The sequence below is a fragment of the Apiospora phragmitis genome (genome assembly GCF_038363925.1).
Source record: "Apiospora phragmitis strain CBS 135458 chromosome Unknown utg000003l:1.0-2676785.0:1.0-2680665.0, whole genome shotgun sequence".
In the NCBI taxonomy this organism is placed as follows: Eukaryota; Fungi; Ascomycota; class Sordariomycetes; order Amphisphaeriales; family Apiosporaceae; genus Apiospora; species Apiospora phragmitis.
The window spans coordinates 1,496,153-1,515,731 of record NW_027117401.1 but is presented as its reverse complement, the minus strand read 5'-3'; the positions used below and the strand labels follow the sequence as shown (position 1 = coordinate 1,515,731).

General features: G+C 41.8%; 6 protein-coding genes across 6 annotated transcripts; 4 read left to right on the top strand and 2 right to left on the bottom strand.

Moving 5' to 3' along the window:
- Positions 1-8,108: 8,108 nt before the first annotated feature.
- Positions 8,109-8,787, top strand: PG994_002844 (pea pathogenicity protein 2; the record flags this gene model as incomplete). The annotated part of the gene is made up of 3 exons (XM_066854253.1): positions 8,109-8,244; positions 8,355-8,428; positions 8,512-8,787. The coding sequence occupies 3 exons, from the start codon at positions 8,109-8,111 to the stop codon at positions 8,785-8,787; spliced, it is 486 nt and encodes a 161-aa protein (XP_066720108.1).
- A 676-nt stretch (positions 8,788-9,463) lies between these two features.
- On the bottom strand, positions 9,464-10,351 carry PG994_002843 (uncharacterized protein; the record flags this gene model as incomplete). The annotated part of the gene is made up of 3 exons (XM_066854252.1): positions 9,464-9,658; positions 9,729-10,014; positions 10,092-10,351. The coding sequence occupies 3 exons, from the start codon at positions 10,349-10,351 to the stop codon at positions 9,464-9,466; spliced, it is 741 nt and encodes a 246-aa protein (XP_066720107.1).
- Positions 10,352-10,378: 27 nt separating this feature from the next.
- On the bottom strand, positions 10,379-10,993 carry PG994_002842 (uncharacterized protein; the record flags this gene model as incomplete). The annotated part of the gene is made up of 4 exons (XM_066854251.1): positions 10,379-10,474; positions 10,551-10,655; positions 10,729-10,931; positions 10,990-10,993. The coding sequence occupies 4 exons, from the start codon at positions 10,991-10,993 to the stop codon at positions 10,379-10,381; spliced, it is 408 nt and encodes a 135-aa protein (XP_066720106.1).
- A 1,815-nt stretch (positions 10,994-12,808) lies between these two features.
- On the top strand, positions 12,809-13,833 carry PG994_002841 (uncharacterized protein; the record flags this gene model as incomplete). The annotated part of the gene is made up of 3 exons (XM_066854250.1): positions 12,809-12,875; positions 12,959-13,396; positions 13,463-13,833. 3 exons carry the CDS (start codon positions 12,809-12,811, stop codon positions 13,831-13,833), a joined length of 876 nt encoding a protein of 291 aa, XP_066720105.1.
- Positions 13,834-14,897: 1,064 nt separating this feature from the next.
- PG994_002840 (uncharacterized protein) lies at positions 14,898-15,830 on the top strand (the record flags this gene model as incomplete). The annotated part of the gene is made up of 1 exon (XM_066854249.1): positions 14,898-15,830. One exon carries the CDS (start codon positions 14,898-14,900, stop codon positions 15,828-15,830), a length of 933 nt encoding a protein of 310 aa, XP_066720104.1.
- A 504-nt stretch (positions 15,831-16,334) lies between these two features.
- Positions 16,335-18,999, top strand: PG994_002839 (uncharacterized protein; the record flags this gene model as incomplete). Its single annotated transcript, XM_066854248.1, has 3 exons — positions 16,335-16,422; positions 17,037-17,486; positions 17,558-18,999. The coding sequence occupies 3 exons, from the start codon at positions 16,335-16,337 to the stop codon at positions 18,997-18,999; spliced, it is 1,980 nt and encodes a 659-aa protein (XP_066720103.1).
- Between the last annotated feature and the right edge of the window lie 580 nt (positions 19,000-19,579).

The window sequence follows — 19,579 nt, the reverse complement described above, 5'->3', positions numbered from 1 at the left end:
TCTTTTAAAAAGTAAGAACGCGATATTTTAAAAAGTAAATAAGATATTTAAGCGGCGCCGCTATACGAAAAAGAAACGGCTATAAAATAAAAAATTACTTCGTATATAAGCTAAAAAAGACTTATAATTTTAAAAGGACGTTAATAAATAATTATAAAACGAATCGCGTCGGAGGAGTAATCGTATAAGGATATTTAAGACACATTTATAACGCTATAAAATCTGCGGAGAGCCCGGGCATAATACGCGTACTTATTAGAATAATATAGAAATATTTAAAAATAAGGATTCCGATTAATTTTAATATATTAAATAAGTTGTAACAAAATTAACTTATATTTTATCGAAAAGGGTATAAAAGAATAAGACATTCGCTTATATAAAACATTCTTTTATGAGATACGTTAAGCGATTAAATAATTAAACCGACTTTTAACGCTTAAATCGATAATGAAATAAGCTTAAACTAAATTTAACGCTTTAATAAGTATATTAAGTTATAAAAGAAAGGTCGCTATCGCCTCTTAGTTTTTAACGGCTACGAAAGCTATATTTTAATATAATTTAAAGTATATTATAAAAGTAATAATATTATTATATTTTATTTATTATTATAGCCCTATATTTAAAAGAAATCGAGTTATTTATTAAAGCGTTAATAAATTATATTATAAAGTTTAAATTCTTTATCGCTTTTAAAGCCGTTTATTTTATTATCTTTATAGAAAATATTATTAAGCTAAATTTAATATATTTAACTTAATATTTCTTTATTTTAATAAAATAATTAATAAATTAAATACATGTTTCTAATTGTTTATATTTAACCTGTTATATTTAAAAACGGTTAATACTTATACCTTTTAAACGTTATTACATTTTTAATCATAATTAAATACTTTTCTTTTATTAAAAATAAAGTCTTTATATAATAAAAATTAAATAATAAAAGGTATAAATAAAATAATTTATAAACTTAAATTTATACGTTATTAAGTATAGATTTTTAAAAGGCTAATTTAACTCTTTTCAAGTGTTAATGAATTAAATAGTAATAAATTTAATTTAAAAAAGTCTTTATTATTAAAGACTTTTAGAAAATATAAAATAAAGAGGTAAAAGGGAAGCGTTTAGCGATTAATAAAAGCTAAAATAAAAGTTTATTAAAGCGAACAGTCACCGGTAAAAAGCGTTGCGGTGTTTACGGCGAAATAAATTATAATATATAAATATATAAAGATATAAAACTAAATAACGAGTAATTTTAATTAATTTAAAGCGTTAATATACTCTATAAGCGAATTTATTACTTTTTTATACTTTCGCGTAACGTTTTATTTTTACCGCGTTTTTTATTATATTATTATAATCGGCTCTTAAAAAGAAAATAACGTTATTTTAATATTATAAACGCTTTAAAACGATTTAAAATTAAATATATAACGTATAATTAAAATATACGATATTTTATAAAAACCCTTTTTAATCGTTAACGCGATATAACTTTAATATTTAATTATTAATATAAAAGCTTATTATTTTCGAGGAAGGAATAATTATAAGGTATATAAATAACTTAAATTTATAATCGTTCCTTCCTCGTATAAATAGCGTTAAAGATAACGAATTAATTATTTAATTAACGCGACGCGGGACGCGTCGATACTAATTAAGCCTCGAGCTTTATACGATAATAATTAAACCTTTAAACGCGTTTTAATTAATAAATTAATTATTAAAAGGTTTTTTATAAAGTTTTCGACGTGTATTACGCGTAATTTACTTTTATCTAAAATATAATTTATAAATACGAGATTTAAAAAGAGAATATTTATAACTTTAATAAAACCGGCTTTTTTTATAAGGTAAATTTCGTTTAAAATAGTTATTACTACTTTTAATCGATATAGAAAGCTTAGAGTAATATAATAAAAGAACCGAGATAGTTTATAGTTATTTAAGGCGTTAGATCGTACGGTTAGGCCATCCCTCCGTATATTATTTTTACTAAAAAAACGTACCTCTTTTCTTAGTACGAAAACAGCTTATTATTAAAGGATTAAGTAATTATAATTATTAAAAATAACTAAATTACGAATAAAAAAAGTAAAAAATAGATTCGATACTTTAATTAATATATTAAGTTTCGTATAAAAGGTTATTATTACTTTTTAGTCTTAAACGACTACGAAAACTATTACTTAATAACTTTCGAACTTTATTATAAAAAAAACTCGATTATTATATTTTATATATTTATTTATTTATCGTATAAGCTTTAATTTTTAATTTCGGCTATTTTTATATATTAACAAGGTTATATAAAAAAGAGATCGAGGATTTTATATAAACGTATATTATTTATATTTTAATGGAAAACTTTTTACCGGCGTTTTTAAAAACGTTTTAAACGATTTTTACCGTTTTAAATATATAGGGAAGTTTATAAAAAATAGAACTCGTTTCGTATAACCCGGAATATATTATTTTATAATTAAATATAAAGCTATATATTTTAATACTTTTAAGGACGTTTTTTAGCCTATTTATCTTTTAAAAATTAAAAACTTTAAATAATTCGATTAAGGCTTAGTTTTAAACCGAATATGTTTAAAACCGTATTATACGGTATTAAAATAGTTTTTCGACGTTTATTTTAATTAAGCTTAATTAAATTATAAAAGCTATAATACAAGTTATATATCGGCTCGCTTTTTTAAAGGGTAAGGTAAACGTATTATAAAAGGTAAATAAAATGCTTAGCTAGCGCCGCCGTACGAAACAAAAACGGCTATAAAATAAAAGATCACTTCGTATATAAACTAGAAATGATTTATAGTCTTAAAAAGACGTTAATAAATAATTAGAAAATAAATCACGCCGGAATAATAATTATATAAAAAGGCTTAAAACGCGCCTATAACGCTATAAAATCTACGGGGAACCCGGGTATAATATATATACTTATTAAAATAATATAAAAGTATTTAATAAAAATAATTCTAAATAGTTTTAATTAATTTTAAACGTTATAATAACATTAATTATATATTATTATATAACGTTTTAAAAAGTGGGAAATTAGACCGTATAAGAAATTAGGCCGTAAGGTACGTTATATAAAAATTAGTATTTAATTAAAAAAACGTACTTTATTAATTAAAACTATTATATAATAATAAAGACTTACTTTTAAGCCTTTTTTTATTTCGAGCCCTTTATTAAATAGATATTAAACTTTGTACGCCCTTTAAACTTTTATAATTAATTTATTATTATTTTCCTTTAAATCTTTTTTATAGAATATTAATTATGTAATATAAAGTAGAATTTTTAAAAAAGCTTTAAAAAGCTATTAATTATATCGTAAATAATACTTTAATTAAGTAAGCCGCTCGAAATTACGGTATTTTTAAATTAACGCTTTAAAACTAGCTTAAAGGTTAATACTCTCGATTAAAAAGTGTAATAAATATATAAAGGCTTAGTTTTAATTAAAAGAAGCACTTATCGTTATAAATTATCGCTTAAAAAGCTCTAGGGCTTTTTTTAACACACGCTTAAGTAAGAGAATTCGCCGAGCGTATTCTCTAAACTTAAAAGGACCTCGAACTACTTAGTAAAAAGTAGCTATAAGCATTTTTACGTAAGAACTTTATTATAAAGGCTTAAAAGACTCGATTTATCGATTTAAAACGTATTAATAAAGCTTTTATTAAAATAATTTAATTATAGTTTTAACGGTTTAAATAACTCGAGATTTAAAAGATTAAGCTAGTTAATTATTATAATATAAACGACATAAAGATTTTAAAAAGTATTAAATTAAATAGTTTAATACTCGATGATATTAAAAACGAGTTTATTTAAAAATAATAACTAGGTTTAAATGTTTAAACTTCATTTATTTAAAGGTATATATTACTTTTATTAATTATTTTTAAAAATAAAACTATTTAATAATAATAATTTTATTTTAATTTAAGTTTTCTTTTAAAAATTAATAGTTTATCGTAACGAAGAATAAATAAATAATAAATAAGACGGTTATTAAATAACTCGAAAAGATCTTTGTTATAAATACCGCTTTAAAATATCGACTACTCGTTATAAATAATTACGAAAGTTATATAATAACTATTTTTATATATTTATAATTCCGTTATTATATTCGCTTTTTTTACCTTTTTATACTTTATATATCTTATAACGTATCCCACAAGCGAATATCTTATACAAGCGAATATCCTACTTTCATAAATTTCTTTATAGCCTTAACCTTTTTTTATATTCTTTTACGTCCGAAAATATTATAACTTTAAAAAAAAAGTAATATAATTCTAACGTTTTAAGCGCTCTAAAAAGATTTAATTTTAAACGTATAAAAAGCTATATTAATTTATTACGTCTTATCGAAAACCTTATAGCGTAAACGAAATAGTTAACCTGTACGACGCGAAATATTTACGAATTTTCGAAAGCTTTTAAATTTCGAAAAAAATGCGATTATTTAATATATTATTAATTTAAATACGCGATCGTTTCTTCCCCGGTTAAATAATATAAAAAATATAACGAATCGATTATTTAATTTACGCGACGCGGGACGTGTCGGTATTAATTAGGCCTTTAATTTTATACAACGATAACCAGACCTCCGGACGCGTTTTAACTAAAGAATCAATTATTAAAGAGTCTTCTATAAAGATCCCGACGCATATCGCGCGTAGTTTACCCTCGTACGGAATATAATTTATAAGTACGAAATTTAAAAGGAGGATATTTATAACTTTAACGAGACCGGCTTTCTTATAAGCTAAATCTCGTCTAGAATAATCGTAACTACCTCCGATCAACGCGGAAAGCCTAGGGTAATATAATAAAAGAACCGGGAATAAGTTATAATTATTTAAAGCGTCGAATTATACGGTTACGCTATCCCTCCGTATATTATCTTTACCGGGAAAACGCACCTCTTTTTTTAATACGAAAACAGCCTATTACCGAAAGACTAAATAATCGTAATTACTAAAAATAACTAAACTATAAATAAAAAAAGCGAGGACTAAATTCGATATTTTAATTAATATACTAGGTTTTATACGAAAGGTCGTTATCGCCTTTTAATCTTAAACGGCTACGAAAGCTACTACTCGATAACTTTCGAGCTCTATTATAAAAAGAACTCGATTATCACACTTTATATACCTTCTTATTCGTCGTATAAGCTCTAACCTTTTAATATCGGCTGTTTTTATACATTAAAAAAAGCGTACGGGAAAGAAATTAAATATTTTATACGGGCGTATATTACCTATATCTTAAAGGAAGACTTCCTACTAGCGTTTTTAAAAACGTTCTAAGCGATTTTCACCGTTTCGAATATATAAGGAGGCTTTTAAAAAATAAGACTTATCCCGTATAATCTGGAATATATTATTTTATAATTAAATATAAAGCTATATACTTTAACACCTCCGGGGACGTTTTTTAGCCTATTTATTCCTTAAAAATTAAAAACTTTAAATAACCCGATTAAAACCTAATCCTAAACCGAATACGTTCGAAACCGTATCGTACGGTATTAAAATAACTTTCCGACGTTTATTTTAATTAGCTTTAACTAGATCGTAAAAGTTATAACGTATATTATATACCGAGTTACTCTTTTAAAAAGTAAAAACGCGACACTTTAAAAAATAAATAAAATACTTAGCCGGCGCCGCCGTATAAAAAAAACGGCTATAAAATAAAAAATCACTTCGTATATAAACTAAAAAAGACCTATAGTTTTAAAAAAACGTTAATAAATAATTATAAAATAAATCGCGTTAAAAAAGTAATTATATAAAAACGTTTAAAACACGTTTATAACGTTATAAAATCTATAAAAAGCCCGGGCATAATACGTATACTTATTAAAATAATATAAAAATATTTAAAAGTAAAGATTCCGATTAATTTTAATATATTAAATACGTTATAATAAAATTAACTTATATTTTATTAAAAAAGGTATAAAAAAATAAGATATTCGCTTATATAGGATATTCGCTTATGGGATACGTTAACCTTTTAATTTAACCGTTTTAAATTAATATATCGAAAAATATTTAAAGTAATTAAAAAGTAGCCGGTCTTTACTTAATAAATATAGTAAAACTATTATTAAACTTTTATTTACTCGAAAACACTAGTTATATAATAATTAATCTTATTAAAAGAATACTTAACGAGTTTAATAAAACGTTTTATATATTTTAAAATACTTTTCGTAGTTTAAATATTATTTAATCGATTTTAAAAAAGTTAATAAAATTTCAAAAATAAGTATAACTTATTAATCTCTTAAAAAATTATAATTACGTAGTGTTAATTATTTTAAAAAGTTTAAAAAGTATTTAATAAGTAGAAAATATAAATTATTATTTTAAAGAGATAGTTTTAAGTACTCGAAGCTTAATTAAATGTTATAAAGTTAAAAAAATAAAAGAAGGTTAATTTAATTTTAAATTTAAAGTTTATAATAATTAAAGATATATAACGCATATAATTAACTATTAATAAAGTTAAAAATACTCTTAATAAAGAGAGTAATAGCAATAATAGCGAGGCTAGTTCTTATATAGTTATTATAGTAAAGACGAGCTAAAAAGGCGACGTTAAATTAAAATGGTTCATTTAAGCGAACTAGTTAATAAGGGGCCCGAAGCAGGGGAGGGCCCGAAGGCGGTCTCCACCGTTAACCGTTTTAATCGATCAAGTCGGTTCTGTGACGGACTTCAAAACCCCCTGACGCCCTAAGGTTGGCTTTGACGTTCTTATGCAAACCCCATTTCTTGGACCGAGAGTTTTACGTGCATTGACTTTAATGGCCAGTTCATGCATGTAGAGCCGCGTAAGGACGTCCACGGTGTTCCTCAATATCCTTATCTGTGGCCCAGGAAACTGTTTTGTTGCTCATCTTGCTGGTTGCCAGGTCGCGTGTAGGTACTGGCTCTTTTCTGTCATAAGAGTGGCACTTAGTATAAAGAGATTTGATAAGCAAGAAGACTTGTCTCACGAATGTCAAATCAGGTACGCTGCATATGCAGGACAAGTAAAAAGGCAGAGGCCCGGAGGGGTTGGCTGCCGTGGATACGGTTTCTAGAGGCAGTGTGACGGGCCAGGATCATGATCGGCCCATGGTTTCTGCGGCGGCACATCGTACGATATTATTGGCAAAGAATCAAGTACGCTCAACATCATCTGCACACCTAAATCAGACCAAATCGACGATACTTCTCGTTGGAGCGAAGGGGTCCACTCATAATCCACCTGATCCCCGTGATCCATTTCGTTGTCATCTCCACTTGCGCCGGTGGGCAGCTTGGCCCGGGGGTGCGGCCTGGGGTTACAAGGTGTGTCTTTGCTAACCTAGAGGTCATCGCGACAGCCGGTCAACCGTTACAGCCGCGGTACGTAGGTTGGAGAGAAATTACAAGTTGGTTGATAGCATATAGGGTTAGGACAACGCCATCCCCGACCTCGCATATAGAAGTGGGCTGAAGCGTGCGATCTTGTTAGCAGGTTAGCATCCTGTTGGTCGACCGGGTTATATATATCACGATAGACGGCGTATCTAACGGAACCATAGCCGAAGAAGATCGAAGCTTGTTTCTCCAGTACGGGTTCGGATGCTTCGGGCCACTCCAGCCTTTCTTCCCCAGTATGGATCCGACGCTCCAGAACAGTCCAGCCTATCCTCAACCAGGGACAGGCCCACCACAGTGGCTCAGTGATCCTCCTCCACTGACCACCCCGTCATACTCATACGAGCGCCAACCATCAAGGCCAAATAATCTTATGACTTGGCACCGGACCGAGGCTAAGAGAGAACAATATCTCGTGAGGACATGTGGTAGTGTTATTGAGCGAGTGCTACGTGTGAGAAGGCATTGTAAGTAGTACGGAACGAGATCACCATAGAGGAAAAGAGAGTTGAAAATGCATAAAAAGCAGCCAGAGCCGCAGGTTTGAAGACGAATATACTCTGGTCGAATAACCACACGTTTACTCAGATAAGTTTTCCTTCAGCCAGCAAAACCCCTTTCCAGACGCGATTCATCATGCTCGCGCCCTCTGCAGATTTATACCACGTCGAGCAAGCGCCTTTGGCCTTGCGACCCGATAAGGCCGCACGCAACATTGCTTCAGACCCGGATAGGCAGTACTTGTTGGACCGAATGGAGATCCGCGAGTTTTGTGAGGGATGGCCTGTCTACCGAGACGCCGCAGAATAGAAAAACTACAAATCCATGTTCCATCCCGGCGCCTACATCACCACATCGTGGGAGCAGGGCACCATTGAACAGTTCATCGCCGCTTCGAAAGCTGCCTTCGCCGAACAGAAGAAGGGTATGTTTCATATCCTGCATCGAGTCACCGGGTAAGTGAGGAAGAAACCGGCCCTTTGTCCAGAGACTACCCACCGAAACTTTTTCTTTCTGCTTCCTGGAAATACCTATCGAGGCTAAGGCGAAGTCACGTAGACAAACAGTCGATGTCCAGGGAGATCGTGCAGTATCCAAACTGAAAGTCACCATCACCTGCCGCGTGACCATCGACGGCAAAGAGATGGACAACGAAGCAGACTGCCGGTTCTTCGCCTTGCTCGAGCGTCGGGAGGGCGTCTGGGGCGTCGCACTCTTCACCCTTCTCTTCGACAAAGACAAGATGATTGTCGTCAACCCCACGGTGGGTGGTTTTGACATCCCCGAATCCGAGGTGGAAAAGTACCCGAGGTAATTACTTTCCTCCTTCTGAACGCAGCTTGTAGTAATGCAAGCGGAGTGGTTCCCTCATACACTAAAACCCAAGGAGACTGGCTGACATGGGGAAAACAGCGGATATCGCTATCTGTGCTGGTGTGAGGACAAGGTCGGCCACCCACCAATGCTCGACCTTAACGCTCATGGGCCTCAAAGTAATATTCTTTAAAAGAAGTGCAAGGACTGGCTGGAGGGTAAAGAAGTCAAGCCGAATCTGACTGGGAACGATATCATCGACTACTAGACTAGCTATTACTACAAAAGCAATTCAGGGGTTAGAGTTGCAGAACATATTATTATTCCTGATAACCACGCACTCGGCGTTAAGCCCACGAGATAACCGTGACGGGTCGTTCTGGGACGACCTAAGGGAACTATTGCCGTTTATGCAATATCCAACCAAGACTGAATTTCCCGAATCGAGTGTGTATGATAGGGGTATCACGTGAGAAATGAAGCATTTTGGAGTTAGGTAGACATCTGGTTTATTCCATATGGTGTGTAATATCGTATATATCCATGCATTATCATGTATGAGTATGTCAGTCCATACAAAAGCACATTTCCGTGACTGTTTAATAATGTACAAAATTTTGGGTATCCGTTAAATGCAAAGAAATGATCCGTTTTCAGTTGGCATGTGCTCAGCTGCTTCATCTTGATGTCTCCCCGCCCAGGACCTGCTGTCTGATCCAGTCATCCGAGACGGCCTGGTCCGAGTCTTCGGCCTCGACAGTGACGTGGACCTCTTTCATGATCTGCCTCTGGCTGTCCCCATCGTCGTCTTCGTTGCCGTAGCCGCCCTTGGCCGAACCCCGGCGGTTTCCCCAGCCCCGCAGGCTCCCCGACTCCGAAGCGGGTGAGAAGTCGAAGACGCTAAGTCGTATGGCGTTCGATCCTTGTCGCGTGTGGATGTACGGAAGAGGGGTCTCTGCTGCTGCTGCTGCTGCTGCTGCTGCTGAGCTCTAGCCCTCCCGGTAGGTGGTTTGCGTCGCTTGCCGAAGTGCCACCGGTGCTTTGACCATTGCCGCGAAGAGCACGGAGACTCAGTAAGGGGCGGAGCGCCGGCAGCGAGCCGGCGATTATGCCGATTACTTCTTCCAGGATCGACCACAGACCAATTGCACCGGTGCTGTACATGAATTCGGTTTGGTCATTATACAGGGTCAAGTATCGAAGCCTGACGACAGTTGCACAACTTGCACTGAAGTAGAGAAATTATTAGTCAGTAGCTTATGATGCAGACTTGACCGCACAAGCATGATGAAGGTAGAGACTCACAAAGCAGCCAATCCGAGGATGATCATAACCGAGAACTTGACGGTCTTCTTCATGCGGATGTTCCACAGCATAATCCCCGGGAGGATGGCCAGCACGAGATCCGTCACAATAGAGACGGCCGAGAAGAAAAAGCTGACGGTGCTGTTGAGACTCGGGTTGCAGGACCCCTGGGTCGTTGCGCCCCAAAGCATGGTGATGGGGTGGCAGATGTTGGCGATGGCAAGGATGAAGACAACAGCCGCGATGGCCGTCAAGGCCATGACGGCCCAGAGGGTCCAGACGAAGCGTCAGCGCGCGTCGGCTATGCGTAGCAGGGTCACGCTGATGCTGCACTTGATGAGCACGGTGCAAGCGGCATAGAAGAACTCGGCGATGAAGAAGAGCTGTTATATGTGCGGATATGGTCAACCCTGAGCCGCAAGAACCCGAACGTTGGGTGTAAGGGGGAATAAAACCTACCTTGGTTCCGGCCTGCATATCACCAACCGTGAGCGCATCTGAGTACTGCCCCGCGCCATAGAAACAACAGAAAATTACCAAGGCAGCTGTGATAGTGTAAAGGATCTGCGTCGTGAGTTTAACCTTGTCAGCTATACTGTCTGCTGCTGGAGAAGGGGATCGTGAGGAGGAACCCTACCAAGCCGCCGCCCAAAAGCCAATCGTCAGTTCCGAAGCCTCGAATCCATCTCCGAACTCCCACTCTGATCACAAACGTGAGCCATGATAGAACCAAAAACACGATAGTGATATAGAGTAGGGGAGCTCCCTCGCCCGCCACGTTCACCATTGACAGCGGGTTCTCGACGAGCTGTGTCGAGAGGGTGCGTGTAGGCAAGATGCCTTTTTGGATTGTTAGAAGTGGAACCAGAAATAATACGAATGGGGGCCAGTTACTCACACATAGTTATTATAAACGGAGAGGTAACCAACCGTTAGAAGACCCCATGACCCTCCCTCCTATGCGGGTTGTCGGAACGGATACAACTGGGTCGAGAGAGACTAGGCTAGGATGCTTCCCTAGGGGACTCCTGGCTTGGACTCTAGACTGGCAATCAGCTTGGAAAATCATCCCACTTAAATCAATGTCTCAGGTCATTGCTGTTTGAATTCAACATACCAACAGCCGGTTGACTTCTAACGGTCAGGTACATTCTTCTCCCCGCACAAAACAACTGATCTGCAAATTAATGGCACCATGGCTAAGAGGCAAACCCGTCAGATTGGCACGCCTTCGGGAAGTATTAAGCCAGATAACACCCAATACTTGATTGTCATGACAGGCTTCGAGTAGACTGCAGGAATCCACACCTGTTGTGTTGCTTAATAGTCGTGGGCAAGCCCAGGAAGGGTGCTGGGTCTAGTTCGAGCAGAGAAACATTTCCACCCGTCCTGACGCGAACAAGAACCTGGCCAGACCTGAAGCAGGCAAGACGATGGTCCTGGCGTCTGCGTATATCTAACCAGAACCCATACTATACCCAGCACCGGCGCGTCCCGGCCCAGATTCCAAAGCGCCACAACCCGCTAGCGCTACCGCCAGCCGATGCAGGCTCCAGGATGTAGGAGTAAAAATTCCCTGACGTTTTAACTTGATGAGATATGGAAAGGCAGGTTTCTCTCCTTCACTATATCGACCCTGCAACCTACTTCTCTCTAGCCCTTTAGACAAAGACCATGAAGTGATCTTTCTTTCGTATGCCAAATACACCCGATCAGCTATGTAAAGCCCAACAAGCCTTCTGTGTACATGACAACTACCTAGTATTCTTATCTATATGAGAACTGTAATAAACTGGAGGCGCTGTAAGCTGTTGTCCGAAACAAAGCACCCACTGTTTGCCACGTTACTGCAGCCAGCTCCTTTGGCTTTCCTTTCATGTAATTCCATGTCTGTATCTAGTAAGTATGCTATTCCGTACACAGACTTGTAGCAGTGGCGCGGTGACTAAACTCTCTAGTTACCGCGCTATGGGCTGTAGGCAGCGCGGGTGCGATCCGCAAGGAGTAATTAGCTGCCTGGCTAGCGCCGATACGTGTATCGTATGATTCTGATCGAACGAATATGTGCGTCTATGCCTGGAGTTTCCTATCGTTATCATAGGAAACATTAAGCAGCCCGCAAGTTGATATTTTCTGGACCAGCTGCATGAGGCTAGGACTCCCAGCTGTGGGGATGCACTAACACAGAACCACGCCTCGACCTCTCACTTGCATACTTAGCTTCAAGTACAGAATCGAAGCATCACACATGCACTCGCCTTCTAGAAGATTAGGTGACCAGTCAGTACCTACCGGAAGCGTTTGAACAACCCAGACCAGAGGTCCTACCCCACCAGCGACCCGGCTGCTTTCTGTGATATTGTACATGTATTATTTCTGTAAAGGTCAAGATAAAGAGATCCCATTTGCTTGCCAGCATGAGTAAAACGTAAGTACTTTGAAATGGAGCAGGATCCATCAGTCGCGTGTCACAGGTGGCGGTAAGGTTACACGTAGTCACTTCCATGCAGGTAAAACCCTTACCCCTCAGACGTTCGTGCTCGATGCCAGCAAGGGGTTCAACAACGTGGATATTTACCCGGAAGATTCTCATTTAAGTGTCCATCGCTTTTCTTTTGGACAACTGGGATTATCTTGTTTTCTTTGACATCCTTACGACAATTTATCAATCACATTTAAACCACACGAGCGGGCGCGCGCAACATATACTTTTCGTCATGGCCGAATTCCTTATCAATGACGACGAGTTGAGGGGGTTGAAAGGCAAGGCGGTCATAGTCACAGGTACGAGTTTCTCCGGCGACCTGAAGTTGGTGGTGGCTGGATGAGGGAACGAAAGGAATGTTCTAATATTGTTGGATTTTAAGGGGGCTCATCGGGCATCGGCCAGGCCACCGTTGAACTGCTGCTCTCCCTCGGAGCTCGCGTAATCAATGCGGATCTGCAAGAGCCCGCCAAGCAGCCCGAGTCGTCTGCGGCGGGGGAGTACGCTTTTGTCAAGACCAACGTCACCATCTGGACCGATCTCGTCGCCATGTTCAAGAAGACCAAGGGGCTCTATGGCCGCATCGACTCTGTTTTTGCCAACGCCGGCTTGGGCCCGCGTGCCGACTTCCTGTCCATGGAAGTGGACGATAACGGAGACCTCAAGGAGCCGAACTACGATGTCATAGATGTCAGTCTGAAGGGGCTCATGAACACGTGCACGTTGGCACTGTATCACATCCGACAGCAAGCCGACGGCGGCAGCATCGTGCTCTGCGGTTCCACGACAGGCTTGCAAAGGCTCCGAGCCGTGGATTACTGTACGTATCCACACCAAACCCAGCAAGTTACCCCCGCCCATATTCTAACATAAGATGATTGATTAGCCACGGCCAAACACGGCGTCATCGGCTTCGGCCGCAGCCTCACGACCCTGACGAAGGCGGCGCAGCTGCCGGTCCGGGTCAACACGCTGGCGCCGACGTGGACGGACAGCAGCGTGCTGCCGAACCTGCGGGGCATGATGGAGCAGATCGGCGTCGAGATCCAGCCGGCGTCGGCCGTGGCGCGCGCGGCGGCGCTGCTCATGGCGGACGCGTCCCGGCACGGCAACCTGCTGCACGTCGCGTGCGGCCGGTACAAGGAGATCGACGACGCCGTGCTGCTGCCGGCCTTCGACACGATCAAGGGGGACTACCCGGGCGAGGACGACGTACTGGAGCGGCTGCTGGCGGTCATGGCGGGCGGGCAGGCTTGAGAGGATGCATGTATTCAGTCAGCTGACGTAACAGTCGAGCAAGAAATAGCTACTACTAGCAAGCTAGAGGGATGGTATGTAAGTAAATGCCACCAGCATCGGCGATTTCCAAAGTAACCTTACATTTTGAAGTTTCCACGCATGCACCCCGCCATGTGGAGTACGTTCCCCTCCCCTCGGGATCGGGCACAAGTAACTTTGACAAGACGCTGGACTAACCGGATATTACCAGCAAAACCTCAAGCTATGCCGCCAACGCTCGCATAACACTCTTAGAAACGGTAGATGTGTAATAATTCGATTTTATGGCCGTTATTACCATTATTAACAACTATTGGAGTAAGGCTGGTTGTTTTGCTTATCCCGGCATCTTTTTAATGTCCGTACCGGATTGGGGTCGGAAAATCTGCCGAAGCAATCCGCCAAAATGCCTAGTAATCACGTTGCCCATCGTCATACAACGTGATCGAATTAATGGACGCCTTGCCTGGCAATTCGCATATGTCTTCGGACGTTCTTAATATAAGCATATCCAGTTGAGCCGCTTCTCAAACTTTCTGTCGCCCTGTCAGGCTGTAGTATGAACTGTACTGGCCCCTGAAATAACCTTACGTAGTACCTACCTTCTAGCAGTACGCCGTATCCGCATCCCTGGGAGGTAGCACCCGAGAGTCGATCTTACCTAATTGCAATATAGTTTTCCCCGAAATTGGGAACCCGAACGGTGCGCCGCGAAAAGTTTAAAGGCCAAAGAGTCAACCATCGCTGACACAGCCTGACAGGAACAACTGCCGTTGCGAGCTCATTTCTGTCATTTCGTGATTGGTCCGTAACAAAGGAAACAGGGTAAGCACGGAAGGGAAAAGAACAAAAAAAAAAAAAAAAAAACCAGTGCAGGCTGGCAGGACCTACTCGGCTTCATCTTCAACAACCCTACACACCATGTCGTCCAACGCCTGCAACGGTTCTTCTAGCCGCCTTTGCTTGCTTTTTCCTTTATCTCCGAATCCCTAACCTACGCAATTACCTAAAGATGCAGAACGGACACGCGCTGCCACGCTGCCATGCCGTATGCTCCCCCGATTGCGCAGACACTTGACTATGTGTCCTCAGCCCTGAGCCTCGTCATGCTTTTCACTCGACTCGTCCTCGAAAACTGGCGAAAACGCAAATTCAACCTCAACTTTTACCTCGCATCCGCCTCAATTGCGGCCGTGGTCGGACGTCTCGTCGCCACCTATTATTACCTGCAGTTCGGGGCAGTTAGCGGAGCCCCGGGCGGCGGGTCTGGCCAAGAGACGGACCATGCCACCTACAGAGCTGGTCAGATCCTCGTTCTGGTTGCCAGGGTCCTCTTCAGCCTGATCCTCTGGCTCCAGATCTGCCTGATCCTCTCCTTCTATGCACGTCTCGTGCACGGCGTCACCGTCATGACCTGGGCACTACGCGCCATCTCGTGTGTGGTGGTCGTGTCCTTCATCGCCGTCGTCTTAGTCACCTTTCTCGAGTGCCGCCCGTTCAGATTATATTGGAAGAGGCACCCTGAACCTGATCCCTGCAGGAGGGCGTACGCCCAACTACTGATGCAGACTAGTTGCAACATCTTTCTCGACATTGTGGTCTTCATCATCGCTTTTCCACTCACGCGACTCCCCAAGCACAAGTGGTCCACTAGGTTGCGGATCTATGTCTTGGTCGGGTTGGGGTTGATATGCATAGGAATCAGTATCACCCGGGCCGTGCAAACCTTCCAAGAGCCGGACCAGAATGTGCGCAGCATCTGGGCTTCGGTGCAGATAGTCGTGGCTATTTTCGTTTGCAATGCGCCATCTGTCTACGGCTCGCTGAAACTGCTTAGGAGAGCCAGGACGTCCGAGAACAACAGAAGCTTTGACCCTGCCGACAGCAACGATACCAATCGTCATCCCCCGCTGGTGGGGCTTCACAGCATCCTTGGCGAAACAGAAACAGACTCCACGCCAACTAGCACCTCCTAGATGGGCGTGTTAGAAGATGGAAACATGTCGGTAAAAGGAAATGAAAAAACGAGTTTAAAGTGAATCCTGGGACAAGAAAAGGTCGACAACACCATAGGAATATCGCGAGGTGTTGGCCTAGACACTACCTTGGATGGCACAAAAACGACCGATGACGTAGGTCGCGATCGGAGCACGGACATTTCCCAGGATTGAACTATTAGCGTGCCCCACCAGACTCGGATCGCATGGAAGGATGGGAGGATGGAAGGATGGAGGAAAGATTGTTATCGTATGCCATGGCATGTTCAGGACATGGTTGGCCTCAGCCTGTTGCTCCCTACAAATTACCTAGAACTCAATGAACTCATACAACACCTACCTGCAACCCTAAGAAGACGTCTCGTAGTAGGTATTTGTAGAGTGATTTTACACATACACACGCCAATGCCGCGGCAAGGGGTGTCAAGGTTCAGGGCTAGAATCTGATGCGGGGATAGATCTCATTGTCTGAAAACTGCATCAATGAACCCCATTTCGAATTCGGATACTCCGTACTCAGCTTCAGCACAGTTTTCTCTGAGGCCAGCCATCCTTGAGCAGCAAGTACCAGGTTCACGTTTCTGCGATTTCGTCCGCGGCACGAGCTCCCTGATTGGAAAGGTTCTGTCTCAGCTCATTTCTTTTTTTTTTCTCCTTAGAGATTGACTAAGGACATGCGGCTGGTTTCCTTGGCGCCCGCCACCCGCAAATTCACACGTGCAGCAATGAAATTCCATCTTTAGACATCTTGTGATCCACCCACCATATCTTCTCATCACATCTGAAATAAACTTACCCACTTCCCTTGCCGAGTCTTTCAAACCAACCACCACCGAAATCCGTGTATAATGAAGTGCTGGCAGGTATCTTGAATGGTAGATCGAACTGTCAGCTTCAGCTTGTTTCATTCTTGATTAGCGACAACCTGCAGCTTCGCTGCTCCGGACACTGTTCTTCCAAACGTTTAATTGAGGCACTGGCATTACTACCGACCATCGTCCGCCATTCCGTCAATGGCACTGATCGCCTTGTCGCCAGTTATCCCAAAACCGACTGCTTTAGATCACATGAAAGCCAATTTTTAGGGCTTACACTGCTAATACTACAAAATCTTCGAGATGTTCTCAGCTCACCACTTGTTACTCGTGTTCCTTGTCTGTGTCCTCTTCGCTGGGGGCGCTACAGCTTTCGGCGCCGGTTCTCTGCCCCTGGCCTCTGAGTTCAATGGCTATGTCTGGCGTCATGGCGACATCACCGAGGTCCTCCAGTACCTCCCCTTCAGCTTCGTAACGCAGCACCGCTTCACACAGCTGCAACGGAAACAGATCTACTTTGGCAATTGGCTGCGCGACTTTTCTCAGGTCATCGACACAACATGCCTGCAGAATATCCCGGAGCCCATCCTCCGCGCCATCGTGTCGGTCATGGGCTTCATGGAGTTTGGCTTCGCCACGGATGAATTCGACGTCACCAGAGAACGCTTGGGTTGCTACACACATGTCGAACACATAGACAACCCCCATGGCTATGACGAAAATGCCCAGGAGATCGATGCGCGGCTGCGTGGTCCCGTGGATCCCAGAGAGCTTGAGTTCGACCCTAAGACAGGGATGAAGAACTACATCGCCAACTCCGGTCAGGGTGGAATACCTCAGCTGACTATATCCGCAAGCAACTCAAGGAGTGCATTGAGTTTGGCCGGAAAGGCCGGAAAGACGCAGGCGCCCGAAAAGAGTCCCTTATCCACCTTGGGGCCGCTCTGCACACTCTAGAGGACTTTTCCGCCCACAGCAACTACGTAGAGCTCTGCTTACACGAGCTTGGGGAGCGGAATGTCTTCGCCTTTGTTGGCGACAACTGCAGGCTCACTGCGCCGGGATGGCGAGGCAGACGAGTCCCACCGCTAGTGACGGGAACATTCGGCATGCTCGACATCTTCCACAGTTTCCTCGGTGAGGCTGATGACATGGCCATTCTACAGTCCAAGGGATCCCTTGGCGAGCTTGAAACAAAGCTTGGGTACGGAGGCATGGCTTTTGAGCAACTTTTCGATCTCGTCAAAACTGCACTCGGGGCTCTAAGCAAATTCACATCCGACGCCAACCCCCTTATGAAACAACTAGACACGATCGGAGAGATATTTAAAAGTGCGACTGATGACGGTCCGCCTACTACGCCTGTGAAGGAGATGAAAGAAAACGCCAGCGGCATCACGAACCCGAATCTTCTCTGGCAATCCATCGAGCCAGTTCTCTTCCTCCATGACCGTATGAAGAAGTGGCTGCAAGAGAGCGCGCAAGAATCGGAACCTCAAGGCCCAGAACAATCCACCAATCAACTCGGAGAATATACAGACCAGCTGGTCTACAAATTTCTTGCGGTGATGCTCGAGTCGGCGGTCAAGGAGCTCCGTAACGCCGTCAAGGCGGCAAAGGATCGCGTCGACGAAGAAGCGGCAAAGGCTGCGTCGGCAGCAGTATACGAGGATGGGTCGGATACATCCGACCCAAGTCATTCTGATCTATCCAAAGATCACTTCAGCAACGTCCTCAACCAGCCAGCAGGTCTCGTGGCCACGGTAACCACGAATTGGGCCACACAGAGAATCGTCAAGTGCTGGGACGACGAGAGTATTGATGCAGACGCGACCATCGAGGAGATCCTCAAGATTCTCCACCACCCAGCTTTTGTCAAGAAGAAGTCAGCGGTGCAGCACTATATGTTCCTCGCCGTCAAGAAGTGGTGGAGGGGTTTGCCCACCAAGGAGAAGAACATCCTGCGCAACAAGCTCACGAAGCAGAGCGTCCAGAAGCGCGGCCACGAGGCGCACGAGCTCACGCTCAAGGACCTCGAGGGCCGGAGGAAGGGGGCCGCCGTGTTCCCCGGGTCGCGGCCGCGGGTCCGGGCGCCGCCCAAGAAGGACTCGTTCCCCATCGCCTGGGCGATCCAGGAGGCGGGCGCGGATATCCAGTGGATCGCCTCGACGCTGAAAGAGGGCCTGTACGATCCGCGTGGCGCTACGGTAGAGCTGCTGCGGGGGGCGAAGGGCTTCGCGGCTGGCTCCGTGCGGGCGATTTTCACGGTCGCTACGTGGTTTTCCGGCGGAGCGCTGGGTAGAGCTATGGATCTTTGGAGTTCTAGGAGTTAAATGGTTAGAACAGAAGATGCATAATTAGACAAAGAAGAGCAAAGATGCCGCTAGAGGCGGCGAGGTTTAGTGCCTTAATGGTGTTGTCGTCGAGATGTACGGCATAGACGAGATGTATACATAGACAAGATCGATAGAAATGCTTGCCATCCTGCGAGTTTACTGTATTCAACCGAACAATTCTAAGATCGATCATATTCGCATCAATAATTCTTTTTTTCTTCTTCAATAAGATGTGAAAGAACCAAGTGCTCGCTAGGCTCACGGTGAGCCCCAATTAGTTAGTAAATTTAGAACATTAACGTACGTCACCTTATAATTGACCCCCCCCTGTAATTGACCCCCCTGTCGACCTCCACCACGATTCACCGCTATTTCGATTTAAAAAGAGATTTCTTAACGAATTCTAATCCGAATTATTTTATTCTTTTAAATATATATTAGTTTATTAATAGTGCGTTTATATATTAAAACGATATCTTTATTATTATTTAAAAAATATAGCAAGCGGTAAATCTACTTATAAGGCTGCCTTTTATTAGAGTATTTCACGGTCTACTTTTATTAATCGACTTTACGG